This window comes from Frankliniella occidentalis, unplaced genomic scaffold, assembly GCF_000697945.3.
Source record: "Frankliniella occidentalis isolate FOCC.00 unplaced genomic scaffold, Focc_3.1 Scaffold24, whole genome shotgun sequence".
In the NCBI taxonomy this organism is placed as follows: domain Eukaryota; kingdom Metazoa; phylum Arthropoda; class Insecta; order Thysanoptera; family Thripidae; genus Frankliniella; species Frankliniella occidentalis.
Window position 1 is genome coordinate 2097286 of NW_026267154.1, and position 23615 is coordinate 2120900.

Consider the following 23615-nt stretch of genomic DNA (forward strand, 5'->3'; position numbering starts at 1 on the left):
GTCAGTGGAGCGCTGCACTTGACGTGGTGCAGTCCGGCGCCGCATAGGCCGGGGCGCGAATCGTGCCCAAACTTTCGGCGAGGAGGGGCGGTCCAAACATTATGGGGTCTCAAAAGGTTCAGGACGGTCATTGGAATCGATAATGGGGAACCCATGATGGTATTTTCACCACGGGGTACAAATATCATGGGGTTTCTGTTGACTCTAATGACCGTCCTAAACCGACCTTTTGGGACCCCGTAGGATTGGAAATTATTTTCAAAATTTTCCGGAAAATTTTTAGGAAACTTTCCAGGGCTTCCAGCCCTAGGAAACTTTCCAGGAGGGCTTCCAACCCTAGGACCCCATAATATTTGCCCCCCCCCCCTCAAAGTCACGTGGTTTGGGCACAGCCCGAAGAGCTCCACCACCAGCGGAGCGGAGCGCCCGCCATCGGCGGGATGGGCAGACCCGCGGAGCGCGCCTGTCCGGCGGCTTGCCTACGCCCAGCTCGCAGGCGCGCAGCGGCTGCAATAATACGATTCGCTGCTTTTGATTTTGATTCCTTTACGATTGTCTCTCTTCTGGAGCTGTTCGATGGCTGCAGACGAGAGAGCTCCGGGACGATAATAAGCGGCGAGGAGGTTCGACGCTTTGGGAGAACGGGACATACGGAGCTGGGGAGGTCAGCTGACGCGTAGCGGCGGTCGCACCCCCTGCTAGCTGTTCTGTTCCCGCCCAGCTCCCTCCCCAATTGGGTGGTCAGCAAGACAGAGAGAGTTACTTGTATTTTAAACAACTATCCACTCCATTCCCATATATGCCGGGACATATCAGAGCAACACACACTTTGGTCTCAAGTTTGACACAGTAGTGCGCTCTCATATGACATGCGATCCATGAGTTTATTTCCATTTTACTCGTTCTTTTCGCTAATCCTAGGTAAGCTCTATACTATGAAAGCGAAGAAAAGGGATACGAACTTTGTGTTTCCCCGGATAGAGCCAAGAGAGGGACTCCCTCACTATTGGCCGAGCCCCTTTATGATGGTCCGGGTGCAGTGGCAGACTATATCCCTTTTTCTTTTCCGTAAGCGGCCGCCCTACCGACGTGATTCCCCGAGAGCGCATCATATCATCTGCGTGTCTGCGACTTTGTATGTCGCGAGCTTCCGCGGCTTTCACCTCGCCGCTTTCATTCGACATTGTTCGCCTCGAGAATATGCATTCTGCTGCGGGCATAGGATCCCAAAGTCCTCTTTGGTACTAGCGATAAAAACTCAAATCCCTCTCTCTCTCTCTTTTAAATCCGGCTCCTCCCCTTTGTCGTCGCCCATTTCATTTGCGGCTGGCTGAGGGGGGGGGGGTGAGGTTGAGAGATAAATACAGAACAGCGATGGCGATATGATTGTCAATCTTTGACGGAGCACGAAATTTCCGAAGAAAAAGAAAACAGCAGTTAGTTATGTAAGTGATCTCCTTCTGTTATTGACGGCGACTGACGACGCGTTTGTCGTGATATAATCGTAAACATTATCGCCTCATCTTGATGAAGCCCTCATGTTGTATGGCCCGCACCTGTCTGCACCTCTCTATATTCGCGCCCCCTCTCTCACACTCACACGCGCGTGCGCGCACACACACGCGCGCACGAACACACAAGCGTGGACCTAAACAACACACAACCGTGACTAGTGGGGGTGTAAATCTTACGTAGTCTCTGGAAGAGTGCGTCGACGACGACTCGGGGGCCACGCCGAGGAACCAAACGCCCCACGCCCCCCTCCTTTTCCCCCACGCGAAGGAGGACGAGACACCTGTCAGCTCGGTTGGACGGGGCACTGCACGGCACTATAAAGGACGGGCGACAGCACCTCAGGGGGCGCTGAGCAGTGCGCTGATCTGGACTCACCATGCGTTGCGAGGACGGCGACGTCAGCAGGGCGGCGCCAAGGAGTCGCTCTGGGCGCAGGCCGGCGGCGGCAGCAGCAGCCGTGTTGTCCTGGTGGCGGCGAGCCGGAGGAGGGCTTCGGTGCGACGCGCGCCCCGGACAGCCGCGCAGTACCGACAGCACAGCCCAGCGCGGCCCCCCAGACCCCCGGCCCTGGCGGCGCCGCGGACGCAGCCCCGCCGCGGCCAGCGCGCCCGGGATGGGGCGAGCAGCGACGCGATGCCGCGTCCTCGGACGCGCTCCTCGCGAGGGGGTGGGCCGGGACCGGCCACGGGAACGGGCCGTATCGATCGGCTCTCCCCCGCCCAACGCGTCCGCACCCCCGCACCCGCCCAGGCTACCGCACGAGTACGGCAGCACTTTCTCATACAACTATGGGCCACTAGCCTGGTGTGGTCGGTTGTGGTGGTTGGTTGGTAGTGCGAGGGAAGTCGTGGATTTCTTCAAAGTCTCCACCTCAAAAGCAGCCAAAAAAAAAGGGCATGTGGCTGGACAAGAAAAAAAGGACACAGATCTGTAGAATAGTGTAAAAAATATTTATTGTTGATTTTTTTTTTTTAAATACAAATTATAAGGAAAGAAAATATTTGATTGATATCACAGTAGTATATTTTTGTAAAAAATATATTATTTTGTTGGGTACATGTTGTTGCTGGAAATGTTATGGATACAAAACGACATTTTAAGAGAGCTTACAGACCTGAACAATATCATTAGACACAAAAAAATGTCACTTGTTCTTGGTTTAAAGCGCTGTACACTTTTTGTTCATTATTTGGGGTTTAAGCAGTCTGCCAACAGCATGTTTTCCATGGATAACACAAATAATCTTCTGCTGCTAAATGCACAGGCATGAGGAAAGTCCCTCATCCTTAGGGTTTGGCCATGCTAAATATTTTTGTGAAGAATTCTGCAGCTGCCACAGCATGGCGATGTTTTGGTCATCAAATGGCAGTTGGTTTGGTGAGCAGATTTGCAAGTTGCAGGACATCAATACCACGATGCAAGACACAAACCTTCGGAAGGCCATTGCGCAAAAATATTTGAGCAATCTGAAAGGTATATACTTAGTGTAAAATAAAAATGTCATCAAATTGGTATAACTGGGAACGCAATAAGTCTTTTAATCAACCATACCTGAATTGCACAAGGAGAATCGCCCTGTCCAGCTACAACTAAAATTTTACCACGATTTTGAAGAAGAATATTAACTTCAGGGCAAGAGGGAAGCTGAGGGATTTCTTGTGTCAGATCGAAACGGCTATGAGGTATATTTATACTTCCTGGTGCACTACCCACATTATACAGCTCAGGACTCCGTATATCTATCACCATGACTTTTGGACGAGGAAACTTAGAGGAATCCAAAAGGTCCAAAAGGTCTGCACCACTAATACGAGGACAAGACTCAGCCTGGAGTTCAGCAACAGTTTGTGCACTCATTTCCTGGTTTTCAATCAAATTTAAAAAAATATAAAATCAAAAAACAAACAAACAATATAAAGACTATGTTTTTCTTTATTCATGAGTTATAAAAATACCGAATAGAACAAAAAAGAATGACAACAACTCACCAAATCTGGATGACAAGGTTTGTTCTTAAGGCCTGCCTTGCTAGGACATCGCTCATGTTGGCGAAAAGTCGTGCTTCTCGGAGTACAGCAATAAAATGCAACCGAATCTGACAGGCATCTTTCAATATCAACCTCTGCAATACAATTTTATAGTTATGGGTTAATGTAAATTATATATCAGCGATTCAAAATGGGGAAAAAAAAGGAAAAGTACTCATGTTGCATTACCTGGAAGATCAGAGAAAAGTAAGATACATTCATTGAACCCAGAGGAAAGCAATGTATCTCTATGTTGCTGGAGAATAGCCAATCCAACATAGAGAGGGAAAGAGGCATCCCCTAACAGGAGTTGGTCCCATAGATGCAAAATCTTGGGGAGAGGGAAAACATCTGTAACATACTTACCAGTAAGATAGAAAATCGGAAAGAGATTATTATAAATGAAGACAATAGCTTACGTGAAAACATGGTTAAAAACCAGGGAATGGCAAAGAGTTCAGGAATAAATCCTATTTCTTGCAAGTGGTTTGATAGATCAGGATCATGGAAAGCTATGACGTGAGTAAACTTTGCAAGATATTCTCTTATAACAGCAGAATTGTCCTTTAGGAAAAATCTGTGCAAATATTTTGGTATAAATGCTGATAGACATGCAAATGCCATGGCTGGAAAAGAAGGAAATAGTAAGTTTAGATTTCAGTACTTAACAGCATGATTAGGTAAAAATTAAATAGAATTACCTTCATTATTAAAGTTTAGATAAATAAAAGGAGCACAAAGAGAATCCAAGCCTTGCCAGTACACATACTGTGGGTTTCGCTCTACCCAGGCCTTCAACACTCGTTTAAATTTTCGGTGCCCATCTCGTGAGGAAAGAAGCTCGTCGTACTGATGACATCGAGGAATGTCCACCTCTATTTGACGATCAGTGTGGGTAGGAGTTTCTTTATCTGTTTCTCGGTAGTGAGCCTCAATATCACCTTCCACTTCAAGAAGTGCAGCCCAAACTCTGCCCCGGTATAAAGGTGGTATGTCCTTCCTTGCTTCTCTAACTATGGCTGATTTTGTGTGGGGATAACCCTGAAAGAAAAAATTTCCTCATACATGATATAGAAATGAATAAAGATAAAGGTTAGAGCAGATCTGTTCACAACAGGAAATTAGCTCACTTCAAGAAGTCTTCGAAAGAGCACAACACGGCGAAACTGATATTCTGTATCCCTCTCTCGAATGATGAGTGGCAAATCTGCTGCATCACATTCTTCTGCATCATTTAAAACATCTGACCTGGACAGTTGGGGCAATACATTTTTAAAAATATTATTATAATCTCTTCTTAAATATTCAGAAAATTGAAAGGTAGCCATACTTAGTTGTAATCAATGGATAGTAAGCTGAAACTGGAACCGGTGCCAGCCGGTTTCTAAGGGATTCCAAGGACAATGGAATGATTTTCAGATCTAGTAATGATGTCTGATCTCTTCTTTTGCCAAGAACACTTCCCTCTAGCAAAACTAATCTGTATAGAGACAAAAAAAATAAACAGTAAATAAGAAAACTTACAATAAAGATAGATTAAAAAAAAATCTAATTACCTGGGAACAGATAGAATAGGGGGCATGGTTCGAATCAAACCCTGTTTTTTCAATTCACTTTGGACATCACCACCAGCTAACCGCCAAAGATAATAAAGTTCTTGTAAAGGAAGACTGTTGAGGTGGTGAGTTGTTTCTACCAAAGTATCTGGTCTGAAAAAGAAACACATCACATGGTAACATATAACACATTATACAGGTACACAGGTTAACCACTATTTTGACTTGGTGATGATGCAGATACAAAATGATAGATACCTCTCAGCTAAAGAGTATTCATCAAAAGAGTATTCCTTAAAAATTGGAAATTCCAGAAGCTCCTTTGGAGTAGGCCTGTCTAACGGATTCAGTTGCAGGCATGAATTTATTAGATGGACCAAACTCTGGGGAAGACTCTAAAAATAAAAGATTTCTTTTGAATAAACCTTTTAAGAAAGAGATGTTTTGCAAAGGAGAAGTAAATATGTTAGACTTACCTCATACTTACTCCAACAACTATGTTCTCGAGCAATCCTTGAAAACACTGAGGTATCCGAGTTACAGTTAATGAGACTTAATACTTTGCGCATGAGTTGAGCAAGCTTAAGCTCAGGCCACAGCTGCTCCACACCCAAGGCTTGCTCAGTCAAAATAATACCTAATGACCAAACATCAACTTTGGGACCTGAAGCAATTTGTGAGTCAACCAGGAAGACCTCTGGGGCCATGTAACGTGGATTTCTTGAAACAAAAACATTAAATTGATGAGATTTATACATATATCCATAAATAAGGTAAATATTAAAAGCCACTTACCCAATAGGAAAGCTAACATCAGAACCTTTCCCAGTCATATAATATAAACCATAGTTAAATAACTTGACATTGCCCTTTGCATTAATCATAATGTTATCTGGCGCCAGGCAGCGATGAACAATATCATGTGAATTGATGTATGACAGAGCAGTGAGGGTCTGGTGACAAAGCTTTACAATTCCAAGCAGGGGTAGAGGTTCTTGAAGCAAGGCAAGAGTCTGGGCATGAAACTCCGAAACTATCATTGTTCTTTCTGCAGGGAAAATTAAGATGCAATAGGACAAAACAATCCCATTTCAACTGCTATATAATGGAAAAAAATGATTACAAACCATGCTTTCCCCTAATTATATCCAAATATGTGCATAAATTGGGATGTGAAAATGTTCGTAATATTTGTGACCGCCCATAGATGGTGATGGAATTGGGGGTGAGAGGCAAGCCATTAGTTCCACATACGTCTCCCGCATGACTGGTGGCAAAAAATGTCATACCAGCAAATCTTGGCTCCATGTTTGTCACCTAAAGGATGTGGACCTGGAAGAAAAATAAAGATATAACAAACAGTGAGTCTGCATAACCTCCACGATGATTCGTTTCGGCCTTCCTCCAGAAATTCTACTCTTAAATGAACAGAGACCAATAATATAACAAGAGCCAACAGGCAGTATTTCCAAACGGGTAATCATAATAAATCCAAATATATAGACCAATGGAGAGGCGGGTACCGGTGTTGGGAAACACCCACAACCCACCTGTGTACAGTAAGAGATGATTTTAGGATGTAGGATAGAACACAGTTTTGCGTCGACATTGAGTAATTTCACACATTTAAGATCGGATATGAAATTCTATAACGCCGGCCTTCTGTTCCTTTTCAAACTACCACTAAGGGTCATTTTGACAGGTGAGATCGACGCGATCAACGACTACAACAACAGAGCAGAAGACAAGACGATTGTCTCCGTTCTCGACGTCATTTCAGACTGGCCTTAAACCAGAAACTAGTTATTCACAGAAGCAAAGAAAAGTTGGCAAAACCTATTGCAGTTTGCAACGACCCATGAGTCATTGCTAAGAGGCTAATGATATTAGTGTTTTAAGTGTTCGCTTTTACGCTCATTGCCGCAGCTAGCGTGCATTTAAAGTGCATTTGCGCTACTGCGGGCAAGGCGAGGGGGGTCGGGAGGGACACGAAGCCAACCGGAAACACCCATAAGAGTCGGCTGGGGGCCTTTATTTTTCATACTGTCATTTCTAGCCTCTGAGCCGTGAGTCATACACGCAATAGCAATACGGTGCAAATTGTTCTTGGCTACTGTGACTGTGAATAACTAGTTTAAGGCCAGTTCGCAGAGAAGGAGAAAGGAAGAAAAGGTCTGTCTGTCCGTTTGTGTAGTCGTCCATGTTGGATCTTCTCGTCCCGATTGCCAGCCTTCGAAAAGGTTTTCTGTTTGAAGAATTCCTGCCTGCCGACTTGCACCATGTAAGATTCTACCACATGTTTGTGATAATGTTTGCTCGCGTTTGCCGACGTAATTTGTGGTTTCGAATGAAAATTGGAAGAACACAGAGAGACAAAGCGTTGTTGGTTGGAAAGCTGCTGTAGGCCTACTCCAACCAGCACTTGTATGTTTTATTCTAAAGACGTGTTTATAATCGCGTTTTAAATGCTATGTAATCTGTGGCAAGCCCTGATTTCTTCGTCGTCGATGAATGAATCGCATTCGCGCCTCAACCGTTTCCTCAGACGTATGTAGTGCGTTGCCCAACCATACTTGTGTTGTATGGTTTGCCTTTGTTGAATGCACTGACAGGTGTAATGAAAAAAAAATGAGCTGCTATGTTTTGCGTATGGATGACATTACATGTAAGGAGCTGTCTTTCTTGATGGATTTGTCACTTTTTGGAAGAAAATGTCTTCGTGTAGGAGTAAGTTAAACCTGCGAGCATGTTATGTGGGTACAACCAAAATTCCAGCCGATACATTGTTGCCTCTTACCTGGAGAGAGATTGAAGAGCGCCCTGGAAACTCCCCTGAAGAACGTTCTCTACACCCCCTTACCCTATTATTATTGGTTCCGAAGACTTTCGTTGAGCTCCCCCAAGTGTTCTCCAAGCTTTCTCCAGGTTCAAGAAAACAGGTTCACTGTGTGTTTTCACAGAAGTTTTTCGTAACATACGAACATAGTGATCCTGCTGCCTCCAAAAAGTTGTTGCAACTGTAATGACTACTCTAATATGGCTACTGTTGCATACATCTTTTTCAACACTGTTCATGTACTTTTTGTCTGACTGGCTCAGACTTAAAATAACTACCCTAATATCCATATATCTGTAGTCACAAAATTGAAACAAAGAAGAGTAGCAAATGTACAAACACTTATGATTATTGAGCCTCTTATTGATGCTCTAGGGAATTTCCTATCTTTTAGGAAAAACTTCATTGAGTTTTTCTAAGATTTGCTTCACACTATTTGTGAACCACATCTGTATTATTTCTTATGCTATTTGAATTGTTCCTGGTAAGTAGTATTCATATCTAGACTAAGAGTACAGTAAATAAGATATTCTTGTGTTTGGTAAGTGAATAACATGCAGCCAACACTGAGGTTTGAAGTTCCTCTAGTGAAGACATATCCACACATACAATCATACAACAAGATTTTCAATGCTTTTTTGAGGTCATATTTTTGGCTCTGCCATTTCTTTTGTTTTAATTTTACCTGTCTTGTTGACTGGAATTACATTACATGGTTAGCACAGCACTTGAAACATAATCTCATTAGTCAACTATAGTTTTAAACCATGTTTCTGATGAAAAATATTCAGTTAGTGCTTCAAATTTGTGCAATTATTTGTTAAGTTATCACATGAAGATTGAAAATAAAAATGGGTCTACAAATATGAACGGTAAGATAAGGATACCACGTGCTTCATCACAAATCATATTTGATGGAAATCATTCCAAGAGATTGTAGCTTCTCTTAGTTTTGCTAGAAATTATAATCAGTGACTGGCATAATCAGCAACTACTTCCGATAAGTGATGAATTTCTTTTGCATTGCAATTCTCACCCCAATAAGAAAATCAGTTTAGTGTTGCCATTTTGTTCATTTCCTGTATTGAATGGATATTTCACCTCGTGTTTGTTTTACTTAATGTTTTCCTCAATCAATCGTTTTTTGTTTTGTTTTTTGTTTTTAGGATTTCTTCATTTTTTCCAATGGTGACTGCATAGTTAAATCCTATCGTAACTAAAGATAAAATTATCAAAATGGAGGGATACTTCAGTATAGGAGGATCTCATCATGTATTCGATGACTTTGATATTGAAGGGAAGAAGTCTTTTGATGATATTGAAAGAAAACAAAATAATGTAAAGCCTAAGGTACGTTTCTCTTACATTTTCCCTAGTGTTCTGAGAGTTAAGTGATACTCAGTTCCCCTTTGTACCTGTTCATCATTTCAGCCTGTGCCTAGAAATCAGCAGTCACAGGAAGAAGCAGACAAGAGTCGCCTCCTGGAACAGAAGGTGGACCTTGACAATGGTGCAGTGGGATATGTATTCTCTGTATCAGGAACAGGTTATAATGCACAATGGAAGTGTCATGTTTGTGACATGACTTTTATGGGCATTAAGAACTTACTTTTCCATGAGAGAAGCATGAACCACTCATCCCTCATGCAGGTGTCAAAGCACCATGCAAGTCAGTTCATGAGAATGGAGAAGAAAGGTAACTTCTGAAGCTGTCATTATTTTAAGGTTTGGTTTTTTTTCTTTTGAACAAAGTCTAAATATGTACCTTGGCTTTTGATTTAGATGGTGAACCAGCCCCACCAGGAGTTGATGAAGATGATGAGGAATCTGAACCTCCAGTCCTTACTCATATTCAAAGCACTTTGGATGACCACAAATCGTCACCTTTAATAGGTCTTGAATATGTTGTTGAGCTAAATGATGACTATGAAAAGGAATCATCATATGTTTGCATGTTGTGTGATAAGAAGGGTGATCCCCGCACAGTCATGGCTCATCTGGTCAGCTACAACCACCGATCAAAGTACTTGGTAAGAGTTGTGCTATGACCTACTATCTTATCAAAATACTTATTATTGCTGTATATTCAGTCTAATACCTTGGGGACAATTTTTCCAAAACAGGAAAGACATTTTCCCATTACTTTCAATGCAATTAATTCCTTGCCCAAAACTGTGGGTGCCAGACGAGGTTTAGCTGAAATTGTTACTCGCATTTCTAATGAAATGGAAGAAAAATTAGGGCGACTGCATCCTGTACCAACTGATGGAAGACATTTTGAAGAGAATCGTTTTGATTTGATGTGTTCAATAAACAAGGGCAAGCATTTTATGTAAGTTTTATCTTAAAGAAAATTCTTCTTTAATATCATTTATCAATTATCATTAAAAACAATTTCATTTGTTTCATTTTTAATTAAAATTAATTTTGTTTTCCAGTGAAACTCCAGACAATACATTTGTACATCTGGTAGATCGTGAGCTACTGACAGCAGCAGCAATGAAAAATGAAGGTACGGGCCTACCTTTCCTCTCTAAGCATCCTTATAGATCATTGTTCTTTCTTATATTTTAAAATTTTAAAGTGTAAAATTTGCTCAATGAATGGTTAGAAAATTTGGGGCAACATTTTTGCAAAATATGCCCTCATGTATATATTGTATTAAATTTCTAGAAATTCCTGTCCGTGATGCAAATCCCCCCTCAAAGGCCTCTGATAAAAATAAAGGAGGCACTGAAGATGATGATGAAATTGAATTTCAAGGGTATGCTGATGGTTTTGCTCATTTTTGCCAGCAAGTATTGTATTTGAAGTGTTTTTGAATGTGGTGAAACTAAATACAAAACATTTCAGGGCTTTTGTTAAAGGCACACGTGTTCCTCTTACGCGGCAACTTCGTATCCGTAAAATATCGATTGAAGGTGAAGACAAAACAACTGAAGGTGTTAATAAAAATCAAGTAAAGCCCAGTAAGTAAATTTATATTGTGATGTGCATTTCTGCGGTCTTGCTTAAGATCTTTGTGCTGCGACTTTCATCTCTATTGTGAAATCAACTTCCATAAAAAAAAAATTAAATTATCTCTCCAGCCGGACCAGCAGCAGCAGCTGCAGCTAGTAAGAAAGAAGATGATGCGTGCTCTTTATCATCCATTTCTAGTGCAAGTTCAGCTAGAGATGAGTTCGGGAGGGTTTTGCGCAGTTCTCTTTCAAGATCGCGTTCAAGATCCGGTTCTCGTAGTCGGCGACGAAGAAAGTCTCGATCTAGGTCTCGGTCTAGAGGCCGATACAGGCGATCCAGATCAAGGTAGGTTCCACTATTAACCTAATGATTTGGTGTATTATAACCACTGTAGAATACAGAGCCAATCTCGAATCAGGTCTCGGTCACGGAGCAGACGGTCGCGGTCACCCTATGGTAGAGGGCGGCGGGCAAGAAGCCCGCGCAGCAGACCCGGTGATAGCAAACGGGATGACAGGAAGCGATCGAAGGATAGGTATTGAACATTGAATTGTGAAGCACGCTTGTGCTCGGGGCGGAGCCTAACTTGTTGTTCTCAACAGTTCTTGAGCCTCTCTTATCTTGTTCTAAATTCCCTTGCTTCATTACAGGGCAGATGACCTTTCTCAAGAAAAGGCCAAGTGGGAAAAATTCCGGGAGGAATTGGCAATTGTAGAGAAAGAGATGCTTGAGACATTGTCACAACATGAGAAGAATCCAGAGAAGCACCCCAAGTATCCAGAGGAGTGGAAGTTGTTTTGGAACAAGCGGTACAAGGTACCAAGGGATTTCTTCAGTGTAATTTTCTGAGATGAAATGAATCAAATGAATTGCTTTTCTGACCTTTTCTTTTCTTACCCATGATCAGGAATTGCAAGCAAGTGGCAAGGACCCAAACAAGCACGATTTCAAACCCGAGTGGATAGAGTTTTGGAACCGTCGGATGAGGGAGTTGCATGAGCAGGACTTTATGAAAAAGAAGGAAGAGCTGCGCGAGAAGCTGAACCTGCCCGTGGACGAGCCCAAGCCGCACTTCAACCGGCGCAAGAAGTTCGTCCGCGACGTGGACGGCGTGCCCGTGACGGACAGCTCGGGCAAGGTGCGCTCGCGCTCCCCGAGCCCCTGGGAGGAGGGCATGGCGCCGGGCGCCTTCGCGGCGAGGGAGCGTGACAGGGAGCGGGAGCGGGAGCGCGACCGGGAGCGCGACAGGGACTTCCCGCCCGCCTACCGCCAGCTGCGCACCGAGTGGCGCGAGCGCTCGCCGCCGCCCCTGCCCCGCATTATCACCATCCTCAGGATGCTGACGGCCCTGGAGCAGCAGCTGGGCTCGCTCGGCCCGCGCGTCAACAGCGTGCTCTCGGAGGCTATCGCCATGGAGAAGACGACCAACTCTGACGCGATGCTCCGCGACGGCGAGGTGGTGGTGCTGCTGGAGACGGTGCGCGAGAAGTTCCGCGGCCAGCTGCTGGCCGGCATCGTGGAGCGCAACCACGTGAACGCGACGCGCAACGCCATCGGCGGCATCGGTGAGCTGCTGTACCGCGCGCCCGCCATCCTGGAGCGGCTGCCCCCGCCCAGGGTGCCGTCGCCCGCGCGCCCGCCCGTCCGGCTGGTGGAGCCGCCCGCCGTGGTTCACGTGCCCGCGCCCGCCGTGCCGCGCGTCGCCCCCAAGCCCACCCCCGCGCCCGCCCCCGCGCCGCCGGCGCCCGCCCCCGACCCCGTGAGCGTGCCCGGCGTGGGCGCCGTAGACAAGGCGGCCATCGCCAGGGAGATTGCCGCCGCGCTCGTGCTGCAGGGCAAGACGGACGTGTCCGAGGCCGAGCTTGAGCAGCTCGTGGCCGCCGTGGTGGGCATGGCGCAGGCCAAGGCGGAGACTGAACAGGCGCAGGCCCTGGCGCTCGCCCAGGCGCAGGCCCAAGCTCAGGCCCAGGAGGCCCCGAAGGCCCCACCCCCGCCGCCCGTCACTGAGCCCGCCCCGGCCGCCAAGGCCGACCCCCCGGCGGCCAAACCCGCCCAGCCTACAACTCAGGTAGGTTCCCGACCTCTGGTAAGCAAACGCGAATGACGAGTTTCTTGTGGTGCTGACTGTATACACTTGACTGAGTGTCCTTGCCCGATTTTAAGTGTCTGACGCGTTTGTTCGTTTTCCGCCCCCCTCAGGCACCGCCCGAAGTGACTGGCCTGCAGTTACTGCAGTCTGCGTACGATGCGGACGAGGCGAAAGGGTCGCAGCAGATGAAGGAGCGACAGGGCACCCCGGTGGACGGTGCGGACGCCGTCAAGGCCCCCGCCAACAAGGCGCCGGCCGTCCCCGTCGGCTCGAACCCGCCGCCCGCACCCTCCGCGGCCCTGACGACGGCCCAGGCGATAGACGCCTACGTCGACGAGCTCACGGAGACCGACCTGAGGCTGCTGCTGCAGAGCTTTAAAGACTTGCCACTGGACGAGCAGCACGGCCTGATCAGGTACCTCAAGAAGCTGGAGGCCACCGACCCGGTGAGGGTGGAGAGACTGCGCAAGTATGTCAATCTGGGCCCGGGCTCCAACCCGAAGAGCGCCGCCAAGACGACGATACCCATTGAGAAGCTGCAGGCCTTGGCCAAGGTGGGCCAGTCTGGGAGACTGTCGCCCTTCTCCTCGAGACAGCAGAGTCGCAACCCGGCCCAGTCTGAGACACAGAGGCCTGCCATGCATTTAGATACCGATTCTGATGACGACTATAGCTTTGACGATGTTTGTAAGGCGGCGAAAGCTAAAGTGTCGGAGCACGAAGCGGCAGTGGCTGTGATAAAAGAGAAAGAGGAGGCAAAGAAGCGACGCGAGCAGGAAGAAATAAACAAAAAGATTGAAGAGGAAAAAGCGAAAGCACAGCAAGCTTTAAAAGCTATTGAAGATAGAGAGAGAGAGCAGCAGCGCATTGTGAAAGAGAAGGAGAGGATTGAACGTGAAGCAGCATTGAAAGTGGGTGCTGCGAACTGGACTGCTCTCTCCTCCAGCAGTACTGGGTCTCATCAGCTCTCAATCCCTCCTCCACCCGTCCCACCAATGCAAAGCATGTATGGTTCTGGATATGGTGAGTTGGCGAACTCAGTCGCTGGTCAGATGGGAGCCACCATGGGAATGGGGAATTTTAACGGTGGTGCGGGTTTCTTTGGGTCTAATTCTTACAATCAGTATCAGGAAACAGGCTACGATCAACAAGGTGCGTTCTATCAAGGTCAGCAGAACAGTAATGCAATGTACCAAGGACAATCTGGATCGTTTAACTCTCAAGGATTTGGAGGGTATGGGAATAATGCCATGTTTCAGCAGCCTCCCCCACAGCACCAAGGACAACAAGGGTACCCTGTTGCACCTTACAGCAATCAGTATCATTATTGATGTGATAATTTTATTTATGTTGATTGCTAGTATGAAATTGTTTTCATTTGTTTGACTGCCGGAGTAATAAGTTCCTTGCTTCCTGATTTCCCACCTGTTAATCGTCCACAAATGGATGGCACAGTTAGTGTTTGCTAACTGTTACTGTGCCATCCATTTGTTGACACCCTTCAGCTATCTCTCTTTTCAGCATGAAATTGTGAGGTTTTACAGAGCATTCGGATGTCTGTAATGTTGCGTATACTGTAAATTGTACTCCAGGTATAAGACCAATTAATTTGTAATTGAAATTAAACTTAAATGTTTTGATTGTGTGGTAGGAGTTCATTATGTTTTTAGTGAAAAACTTTGACTTGATCGCCAGATTTCAGTTTGCTTTAGGCCACATTATCTGCCTTTTTTTTTTTTGTATTGTCACTTTATTTAACTGTAAAAGTCTGTCTTGCACTGGAATTTGTGAATAGGTTTCTTAGTCCTAACATTCCCCTTAAATATTTTGTTGAACTATTTCCTTATAATTAAAAACTGGAAATTCTGAAAACCTATTCTGGTATCCATCCAGGCTTAACTGAGAAGTCATGTTAATTAATTCCAACATTTACAGGATATTTTAGCCATTTTGACTTTTCCTTTAGTAGTCAATCATGTTTAGTGGTAAGTTAATTGCAGTCTGGCTGGGAGAACTGCAGAACTTCAATTATCATTCTCTCATCTCATATCAAGTAATGCCACTGCTTGTGTAAGTAAATGTATTGTAAATAAATTTTCTCTCTTTATCTTTTCGTGCAGTGTGCTAATAAAAACAAATAGCCCTCAAGAAACACACAAGTTCTTTTTTTTTTATTTTTTAGATGCTGTGGTGTACGTTTGTAATCTATTATTGTAAAATGTTGTTTGTTTTAAGGAGGATGAATAAAGTTCACTCTAATTTTATTCCCTATTGCAGGAAAACACAAATATATGTATTTTTTTACACAATCCCCTGAAATCCGTTACTACACCTTACATAAATGTCACAAATCGAGCTGTGCAATCATGTAAAAAATATGTAAAACAAATTAACATGGGAGTATCCATTAAATTCATTATTAATTTTTTACTTTTCATATCATAAAGAAACAATTTGACACAGTTTTCATGTCACTTCACCAGTGGCCTGCAATTGAGTCACCCACAAGAACCGTTGCTCCTTCCTCGAAGTGCCAGCACCTCGGTCCGTTGGTCATCAACCAAGTGGTTAGTTGTTGTACCTGAGGCGTTTCCCTCTCCTTGATGACTGACGGTGTACGTGGTGTTGTCTCGGAGTCGCTCAGCGCTGTACGAGTCATGGGCCTAAAGCTGCGAACGTGACGAGCTGATCCGAAATATACTTAAGATTTGTTGGTGTTCGTCGGGGGTGTGCAGGAGAGGGTTAGTGACGAGCTCGTGCGTGGCTGTATGGTCTAATTGAGTGGTTGCTCTCTTTTGTTCCAGGGAACGGAGGTCTGATGACCACGGCGAGGGCGGGGAACTGCGTGAGGACGACCAGCTAAAGGGCGGCGGTTTCCGGGACTCTTCACCGGGCTGATGACGAACACGTCCCAAGTCCTGGACCTGGACCTCCTGGACTGGACTGACTGCAGCTTAACCTCAGGATGACTGCAGCGCGCGCTGAGGGCATGGAGTGCTTCTGCGCGGCAGCGGCAAAAGGGTGAGGGGGAACGAGATTTTTTTGTCACCCTTTACTTTTCTTTGCGCACATTTTGAAATCTACTGTGTAACTACTTTCTGCTTGAAGGGAACTGGACTTCCCCCGGGGTCGTCTGACGTCACCACCGAGCGCCGCAACCCACCACTGCCGCTTCGCTGCTACCCGATCCTTGAAGAAATGAGCGAATTCTTTACTCATGTCCGTGGTGTGTTGTGACTGTTTTATCATGTCGTTCATTTAGTTTCAAATGGATTTGATCACGGAGTCAATTTTCCAGTCCATTGAATGTATGTGAGAATTTCAATTTGTATGAGATAAACTGAATTTTCATCATGCTTGTTTTTCAATTGGTGATTGTATTTTCATCCCTGAATAAATATCTAAGCACTAAAATAAGTATAGGATTTTCTTTTGACATGACCATATAAAAACATACTTCCCGCACACTGAGAAACAACTGCAAAAAGCGAAGGGGAAATCGTTCCTGTAGTTTCGGTCTTGATATCATTCAGCACGTAGTACTTTTCAAAGTACTTTACAAAGTACTTTTCCCTTTCTCCTCGTCAAACGAGAAGTCCTAGTCGAGACAAAGAGTCGCTCGCCGTGTGCGCCTCTTCTTTGCACTTTTTGTGGTACTCTTCAAAATGTCGCGCCAAATGTGGAGCTGTGACGCGCGTAGATGGGGGCGAGACTATCTGTGAAAAAAACTTATGAGAGATTCAACTGCCAGAAAAGAGACAGGACTTGCTGATGTGATGGCCACAGGATGGCCAGTTCCTAAAAATCTGATGATTTTTCTGCCGATGTTCTGCTGGACATGACTTTAGTAGCTTGATGAACTGATAATAAAGAAAGGTGGGAACAGTTAGGAAGACATAATCCCTCATACATCCTTGCTCGAAGGAGTGAAGAAAAATTCTGAAATATCACTTTTTCATCTTGTGTGGTATGTTGACGTTGTTTTTTTTATCACCCTGTTGTTGTTGATGTTGTTGTTTGGTGAATCTCCCCTCTCTCTCCTCTCTGCGCTGTTGCTGCAAATTCCTTAGCAGTGTCAAGTCGAAATCTGCATGATCTCCCACGTACTGTTGCTTATTTATCAGTAAGTTTTATCGGAAAGTGTTTCCAAGACTTTGAACAGCCTGATGAGTGAAAAGGACACGACAGCAACATCAATAGTTCTTACCAACAGATTCTTTTTAGGGTTAAGGCTCACTATGTTTTCAATCCTGTCTCCTGGACGAATGGTGTGAATTTTCTCTGTCCATTATAAAAACCTTATTTGGTTTATGTGCATTCCCTTATTGACCTCCATTTTGTATTTCGTAATATAGATTTCAATATATCATACTGTCCTAAAATACTCTTGCACATTTATTTTTTAAATACAATTTTGTATTTTGTTTTAATAACTAGTGTATTTCCTACTTCAGGTACAGTGAGCTGACTTGATGGTTTTTTTCAAAGATTCTCAGAGCCAGACTTAAAGTCAAAATGAGTTCTCTTCAACAGAACAGACATATCCCATACTCAAATAGTGCCCAACGACAACAGCAACCACATCTGCTCCACAGTCAGCAACAACTGCAGCCGCAACAGCAGATGCAACAACAACAGCAGGGTCAGCAGCAAACCCATGGGGCTGGTATGTATTCTGTGCATTCTTGATTAAAACGCATGAATGAACATTTATATTTTCAAATTTCTGTCCTTTTTCTTTTGCTTACGAAGGATGTTGTAAGGTTTGTAAGCAGAGTTCTACTTTTACTTCAGTATAATACAAATTGTAACCGTTTTGTTATTGCTTCATTCTTTTCTATCTAAGGAGGTTTCCCACAAAGTCTTAGTGGGAGCGAAACAGATATTTCTACTTCGAACGAAAATCTTAGTCATGAAGAACGATATGTTATACGACATACTGCACGGCAGGAACCACAAGGACAAGAAAACATGGCCATGTTATCGAGCAGCCAAAGTAGCCCTAACAGCAATCGTAGCAGTCTTAGTGCCAAATTGGAGGGAGCTGGGATGACTGGAGGGAATGGCTCTGGGAGCAATCGAAGCAGTTTGAACAGACCTGATAATAGCAGCAACCGTAGCAGCCTTGACGTGTCATCCTCCTCATACAACACACTCATCATTCATGGAACTTTAGATGATTCTTGGTCTGGGAGGTAAGTAATGACTTATTGTTGTATCAATGGAGTTATCTTGTGATGAGTAGATTTGTGTCTGTTTTAGTTGTAATTGACAACTTTTGTATTGTTTTAATCAATTTATTTTTAATTTTCTTCTGACTAGACTGTCTGGAATACGCGATATTCAAGACCAAAATGGTTACGGGTCTTTTGGATCTGGTGGCCATCAGGAATCTTCCTCACCCTCTAGTGGTAGTGGAAATGCCAGCAGTAAAGACCTTGATAGGGACAGGGATCGTTCAGCACAGTGGTACGGTCCTAGCCTCAGGGAAATAATTGATATTCCTGATGATTTTCTCAGTCAATCACAGGTTAGTAGAGTTTAATTCTTGATACCTCTTGTACAGCAACTAGACTAGTTTTCATGACATTGTTATCCTTCTCTGAAAGGTTCTGAAACATTTGGCCAAGGAAGTTAAAGTTTACCGGTCAACTGCTGGTAATGTAATAAGCCGACAGTCTCCAGATACCAATCAAAGAAGCCACCAAGGCCCAACAGAGCAAATGAATAGATTGTCATTAGAGCATCGTGGAAACAATTGCCAAAATCCAATCCCCTCGAGTGTGGGTGCCAGTAGTACAAAGGAGGAATCTTCACCAACCCCTCAGTACACAGAATGGTCAGCATCGCCCCTTCCAAAGCACTTAACGAATGGTGCAATTTATCCACTGGAGAGAATGGTTCTCTCTAGGTCACAACCAGATCTTTCACGAATTGGTGAAGGAAAGTTACTTTCAGCTGCTGATATTGTAGGCCTGGCCAATAATAGGTAAGGAATCATCAAAGCACAGCGGTAATGTATTGTTTTTATTTTATCTATCCCCAATTTGATTGATTGTAATGTGAATGCAGGCTCGCTGCGCGGGACGAGGAGCGCACTGCCCCGGTAGAAATGGTAGACATGCTCATTCATGAGAACAATTTCTTGAGGCATGAACTGAACGAGTGCTCGCAGAAAGTTGCGAGGTCTATCAAGGTATGACTGTGCTTCACTGTAATCAGCTGAAAAAGAACCCTCTTTGGTTTTGGTTTTTAAACATCCTCGTTTTGTTCAGCTGGAACAAGAAATTCAGAAAGTCCACCGAGCTCAGGAGGAGCTTGTTGCTTCTTGTGAGCGCAGAGAGCGGCTCGAGCGTGTGGCGAGAGCGAGATTGCAATCAGATTGTCGCCGCATCCAAGAGGTGAACCGAGTGTTGAGGGAACAATTAGAGATGGTCACCAGCCGAAATGCTTCGGGACCTAGTGGGTCCGTTCAGTCAGATCAAACTGCAAATGTAGAAGCCCTGAAAAGAGATGTAGGGAAACGGGAGGTTTTAATTGCACAACTGATTACTCAGAGTAAGTTAAATTGACTAAACACCCCATTTGTTTTTAAAAAATGTCATCCAGAGTTCTAAATTATTTTTATTTTTTTAACTTTCTTATTCAGACAAAGAATTGTCAGCTGCGAAGGAGCGTCAGGAAATCGAGCTTGCTGCTCAGAGGGTAACACTCCAAGAGCAGCGTACCCACATTAACATTCTTGACACTGCCCTCCAAAATGCTCAAAGCAACGTTGTTCGACTAGAGGAAGAGGTTGGATAATTTTATCTTGGTTTTAATTTTTCACATTACTTACCTTTATTAATTGTTACTCTTAATTGATTTTATTAGTGCCGCAAGAAGCAACTTTATGTAGAGAGAGTGGCACAACTTCAACGAGTCCTATCATCCCTTCAACTTGCAAGTGATCGAAGGGAACAAGGAGAAAGGAAACTTAGAATGCAGCTAGAACGGGAGTTGAGGAACGAACGAGCTCGTGCAGCTGGGGCAGCCACAACTGAGGACCTAGGTTAGTGAAGAAATGACTCTTTAAATTCAGTTCCTCTTAAATCAAACTGCCACATTTTTCACAATTGTTGCACTTATGCATTCCATTTTTGTTTTAGGTGCAAGTGGCAGTGAGACAGCTGCTGAGCTGAAGAGGAAATTAAGAGAACGAGAAGGAAAGATAATGCTTCTGGAGGGAGAAGTGGCTAAGTGGGAGCAGAGGTATTTAGAAGAAAGTTCTATGCGTCAAGCAGCTATTGATGCTGCTAGCCTGCCCAAGTAAGCTTCTAATAATATCTGCTTCTTGGCTTCAATGTGTGTCCAGTTTCAGGGTTAATTTTTTCTGTATTGTAGGGATGCTAAGATTGCTGCATTGGAGAAAACAAGCCAAGAAACAGAAAAGCTTATTGCAGAAGCACGTACAGAGAAAATTCGCCATATGGATGAAGTCCATGCTGCACAGAAAATTGTAACTGATCTTGAATCAAGGTAAAGCTCTAAGTAAACAAATTGTAGCTTATTTTTAATGAGGATCTGTTGGACTTTTCAAATCTGTTATTGTACTTTCTTGTTCAGATTGAAGGATTTAGAGTCCAAACTTGCCGAACGAGATGCCATGATCAGGGTCTTACAGAAGCACACATGTAAAGATTCAAAAGCGTCAACATCAACATCATACCCGAGCATATCACTGGGCAGATCACCACATCATACCCCCCATCCAAGCCTCAATGCTGATTTGGGAGTACTGGGTTGTTCTGTTTCTAGAGAAGAACTTGGTAAGTGTGGTTAATTTTTGTATTCCATTCTACTTTTTAAATTAAGATATATATTATATTTAATACATACATCCTATTCAGGCCCTGTTTACTCTTCAAGTAGTCCTGCATTTAATTCATCCAACCAATCATATTCAAGTTCTGTGGGTGATGGTGGCTACCACCACTCAGCTTCTGGAAGCTATTCCAAGTTTGGTGCTGGTCAAAGCTTTGACCAGACCAAAAAGAGCCTTGATGATGAACTTAAGGAACTGGATTCTCAGCTCGACTCTCAATTGGATTCTAAAATGTTAAGCAAGGTATGTGTGTTTGGTTTGTTTTTTTCTCTGCCCTTTTCTGAGTTGCTATTATTTCAGTGTTTAGTTTTGTGTAAGATAAACTCAGCAAAAAGAGGTATCTTACATCTTGCAAGAAAATAAACATTTTTTCTAATTTATTTTAAACTATAACAATGAAATTGTGAAAATTTGGGCATTGGCCAGTGGCTTGTGCTCTAATAATTCAACAGTAGGTTAGACCCAATCTTTGCTATAGTCTGATTTATTAGTATTTTATGACATTTTTTTCCAATGTTTACAAAAGTGGGTCTTCTCTACTTTCGGATTTTCAAAGTGGATATAGAATTTCCATTCCAAATTAATACTTTAATTTTGTGAAATTTTATTTAGATTTCTGTTTAAGAGCAGAGATGAGCAAGTATACCGTTGCGTTTTGCAAGCAAGCATTTTGTGCCATATAACTATCTAACTTTGCCACAATTTTTAATATCTCATCATGCATGGTATATGTTTGAAACAGTCTCATTTTAAGCAATGACTCCTCAATTAAAGAAAACAAACTATCCATCTAATGCTTTTCCCCCCTATGTTTGAAGCTTCAGTGTGGTTTGTTGTGTTCGTGTGTTCTCACATCCCTTTCCTTTCCTGATCCCATTCCACCTTTCCAGCATGCACGTGTGTTGACGTGTTGCTAACTCCTAACCCTCTTTTCTCCCGTGAGAAACACGCCTCACTCGGGCCTTTGTCTCTTTCCCTTTCAGAGAGGTCTGTGCTGTTTTCCAGGATTCTCTAATCCAAGTTCTGCGTCGAGAAAAGGAAAAGTGTCCCAGCCATTATTGGCAAGTGTAGGCGTGTGGCAGGGACTGGTGGCTCAGTCACGCTATGAAGCCGCCAGGCCTGAGGAAATGCTACTCTTGGAAAAGCAAGGCTTGAGCAGCCAACAGCAGAGAATGGCTGATTCTTTGGATGTCCGTAGCCAGAGTCGCTCTGGCAGCCTACCTCCCAGTTCCTTGCCACGACCTCGGCGTTCCCACGGTAGCCGCCGTCTTGGAGAATACGGACGGCTCAGTGATGGGGAGAGCACACGCAAAACTTCCACCAATTCAAGTCTGGATGGATTGGCAGAAGCTAGCAGCAAAGGGAGGGATTCTTTGCCACCAATGCCAAGAAAACTCGGTGAGTATGGCAGGCTGAGTGATAGTGAGCCTGGCCGCAAATTGTCCTCCAATTCTACCGACAGCTGCAAAATACAAGAGCCACCAAGTCGCTCATACTTACCACCGCCCCGTAAGCTAAGCGACTATGGAAAGCTTTCAACCAATTCTAGTAGTGATGGATCTGTTGATATCACTGCTAAAACCCGAGACTCTCCTGCACGATTTTTACCATCACCTCGGAAACTTAGTGACGCCAGCAGATCAAGCGATCCTGAGAGGAAGTTGAGAGGAGGCATTGGGTCAGAGGCCGGGATGCGTGACTCTGGTACTAGTGAAGACTCTGCTGGATCTAAGTTACGTCTAATACCTAATCCTACAGGTCGTGTTTTGAATAGCAAAAGAGCTTCCTCTTTACAACGCGAAACACCAAAACCTTCCCATCAATCAGATGCAGGGTTACGATCCTTACCCACTTCAAACAAATACAGAGTTCAATTTTAAATCAAGTGTTGCTTTTTCAATAAATTATTGTTGTTATTGTGAGTTGATCTAACTATTTGAGTTTTAGTTCATTTCTCCCCCTCTCTTTGTTAACAAGGGTACTGTGTCTGTGGGTGGGTTTTAGACTAACTTTATTTGATTGCATTGTTTTGTAAGCCATTTATGTGCCAATGACAGACCAGTGAAGGATATAACATTTTATTCTGTGTACTGTGTGCCATGTGTGTTCTATTGTTTCATTGATATTATTTGAACATTACTGACCTATCTTTAAATTTGTGTCCTTCCAATTGAATACCTATATCTGTTGACTCATATGTTTGCACTACTTGAGCATTGTTGCCTTTACTGTGATATGGGACCATTACAGTACAGGATTTTTAGAAGACTGTTATCTTTTGGTAAATTTCATGTAATTCTGTTTTTACAGTTTTCAAAAATATTTAACACCATGAGTTATTATGTTTAGAACATTTTAAGCATTGTTTTCGGAGACGAGCGAGGAAAACGATTGATGGAAGTGAGCTTTTCTGTGAGACTGATGCTGTTTCAACACAATTTTCCATAAGCCACTTTTTCACATTATCTCCAGACTAGAATTGTAATTATTTAGTTGAATTGTACATCATATTTAATTCATTGGAAGATTTTATATGGCAATACACTCTTGCAAGTTTTGCATCTTTGGTATCAAAGATAATATAGCATTAACGCAAACTTGTGTAAATTTAAAAAATAAAAATGAGATGTTAAAATAGACTTTATAGGACATACTTATATTTAGAAACTCTTACAGTATGTTTTCCTATGAGTCTTTCAAAGTAAGGAAATGTGAAGTCCTCAACATCAGTGATCAGCAAGTGGTTGTGTGTTTCTTTATGAATTCT

General features: G+C 43.7%; 3 protein-coding genes across 5 annotated transcripts; 2 read left to right on the forward strand and 1 right to left on the reverse strand.

Moving 5' to 3' along the window:
• Positions 1-2444: 2444 nt before the first annotated feature.
• Positions 2445-7036, reverse strand: LOC113210458 (TBC domain-containing protein kinase-like protein). The gene is made up of 14 exons (XM_026428473.2): positions 6649-7036; positions 6226-6430; positions 5894-6146; positions 5575-5818; positions 5357-5493; positions 5099-5251; positions 4873-5022; positions 4673-4790; positions 4244-4583; positions 3962-4168; positions 3732-3893; positions 3504-3637; positions 3067-3375; positions 2445-2981 (listed from the first exon to the last, which is right to left on the reverse strand). Exons 2-14 carry the CDS (start codon positions 6404-6406, stop codon positions 2874-2876), a joined length of 2496 nt encoding a protein of 831 aa, XP_026284258.2. The 5' UTR covers positions 6407-6430; positions 6649-7036; the 3' UTR covers positions 2445-2873.
• Positions 7037-7239: 203 nt separating this feature from the next.
• Positions 7240-15272, forward strand: LOC113210455 (uncharacterized protein CG7065-like). Its single transcript, XM_026428466.2, has 13 exons — positions 7240-7379; positions 9101-9284; positions 9366-9630; positions 9717-9964; positions 10058-10266; positions 10373-10446; positions 10608-10698; positions 10788-10903; positions 11024-11240; positions 11314-11430; positions 11546-11711; positions 11803-12963; positions 13095-15272. The coding sequence occupies exons 2-13, from the start codon at positions 9171-9173 to the stop codon at positions 14313-14315; spliced, it is 3999 nt and encodes a 1332-aa protein (XP_026284251.2). The 5' UTR covers positions 7240-7379; positions 9101-9170; the 3' UTR covers positions 14316-15272.
• A 1691-nt stretch (positions 15273-16963) lies between these two features.
• LOC113210465 (angiomotin) lies at positions 16964-23545 on the forward strand. 3 transcript variants are annotated; one of them, XM_026428479.2, is made up of 14 exons: positions 16964-17107; positions 17439-17650; positions 17831-18179; positions 18307-18514; positions 18594-18973; positions 19057-19180; positions 19260-19542; positions 19634-19779; positions 19858-20035; positions 20133-20292; positions 20368-20502; positions 20590-20792; positions 20874-21091; positions 21832-23545. In XM_026428479.2, exons 2-14 carry the CDS (start codon positions 17500-17502, stop codon positions 22726-22728), a joined length of 3432 nt encoding a protein of 1143 aa, XP_026284264.1. In that variant the 5' UTR covers positions 16964-17107; positions 17439-17499; the 3' UTR covers positions 22729-23545. The 3 variants fall into 3 exon arrangements, with proteins under 3 accessions (XP_026284264.1, XP_026284265.1, XP_052121160.1); XM_026428480.2 differs by lacking the exon at positions 16964-17107 and adding an exon at positions 17114-17252; XM_052265200.1 differs by lacking the exon at positions 16964-17107 and adding an exon at positions 17191-17209.
• Positions 23546-23615: the final 70 nt, after the last annotated feature.